Raw genomic sequence first — 871 nt, forward strand, 5'->3', positions numbered from 1 at the left:
GAGAAAATTAGTATTGCTAGTCTAGATTCTGCATCTAGGAACTTAGAATTTTGAGTTGAGAGGCAGAAAGAGACTTTGCTGGGTTGGGCCTTGTTAAAACGTTAGTTGTAAAAGTAAGTCCCACCATATCTGCTGCTATGGTTTTTGGAGCTATCCTGGTTTGAACCTTTCCTAAGAGTTGAGTCCTCTTGAGCCAGGGGTCATTCTTTTGAAATTTAGTCCTAAAACATTTAAGGTTTAATTAATTTTGTTTTGTTTCCAAGTTACAGCCCCTGCCTTTTGTACAATTCTCCCCATACCGCTTCCCATTGATGGTGTGCCCTTCATAACTCCTGTTCAGGTGACTTTGGCAAGGGATGGCTCTTGGCTCCCCTAGGGATCATGTCCTGATCCCAGCTTGAATGCTTTAGTGGCCCGGGGTGGACCACCTGCAAGTTTTAGCCTCGCTGGTCTCAAGGTAGAGTAATTAGCCCAAGAAATACTATATTAATTTTTCCGGATATGCCACAAAAGAATCCATGACAGAAACAAGCCTACGAAATAGAAAAATATTTACAACCCAATAACTACATGAAATCTAAGTGTCAGGTTGTTATCCAAGAACTGTATAAGTCTTGTGCTCAATACCTCAAGGAAATTCCTCTTGTATTGCCAAATTCAATATTGTAAATATTCATTCTTTCAAAATGAACACATAAATTAATATAATCCAATAAAAAGGCCAACATACACTTCACTGTTCTTGTTCCGTTTTATGTTTTTCAAAACTTAAAATAAACCTAAAGCTAATTTAGAAAAATCAACATATAAAATATCAAAAAAATTAAATTGCATGTGTGATGATGAAAAACTCTTGCAATAACATAGTAAA

At 36.5% G+C, this 871-nt stretch overlaps 1 protein-coding gene across 1 annotated transcript; it reads left to right on the forward strand.

Moving 5' to 3' along the window:
- The first annotated feature begins 501 nt into the window (after positions 1 to 501).
- CMC4 (C-X9-C motif containing 4) lies at positions 502 to 669 on the forward strand. Its single transcript, XM_042948626.1, is given in 1 exon segment — positions 502 to 669. A coding segment is annotated over 1 exon segment (168 nt).
- Positions 670 to 871: the final 202 nt, after the last annotated feature.

This window comes from Panthera leo, chromosome C1 (genome assembly GCF_018350215.1).
Source record: "Panthera leo isolate Ple1 chromosome C1, P.leo_Ple1_pat1.1, whole genome shotgun sequence".
Taxonomy (NCBI): domain Eukaryota; kingdom Metazoa; phylum Chordata; class Mammalia; order Carnivora; family Felidae; genus Panthera; species Panthera leo.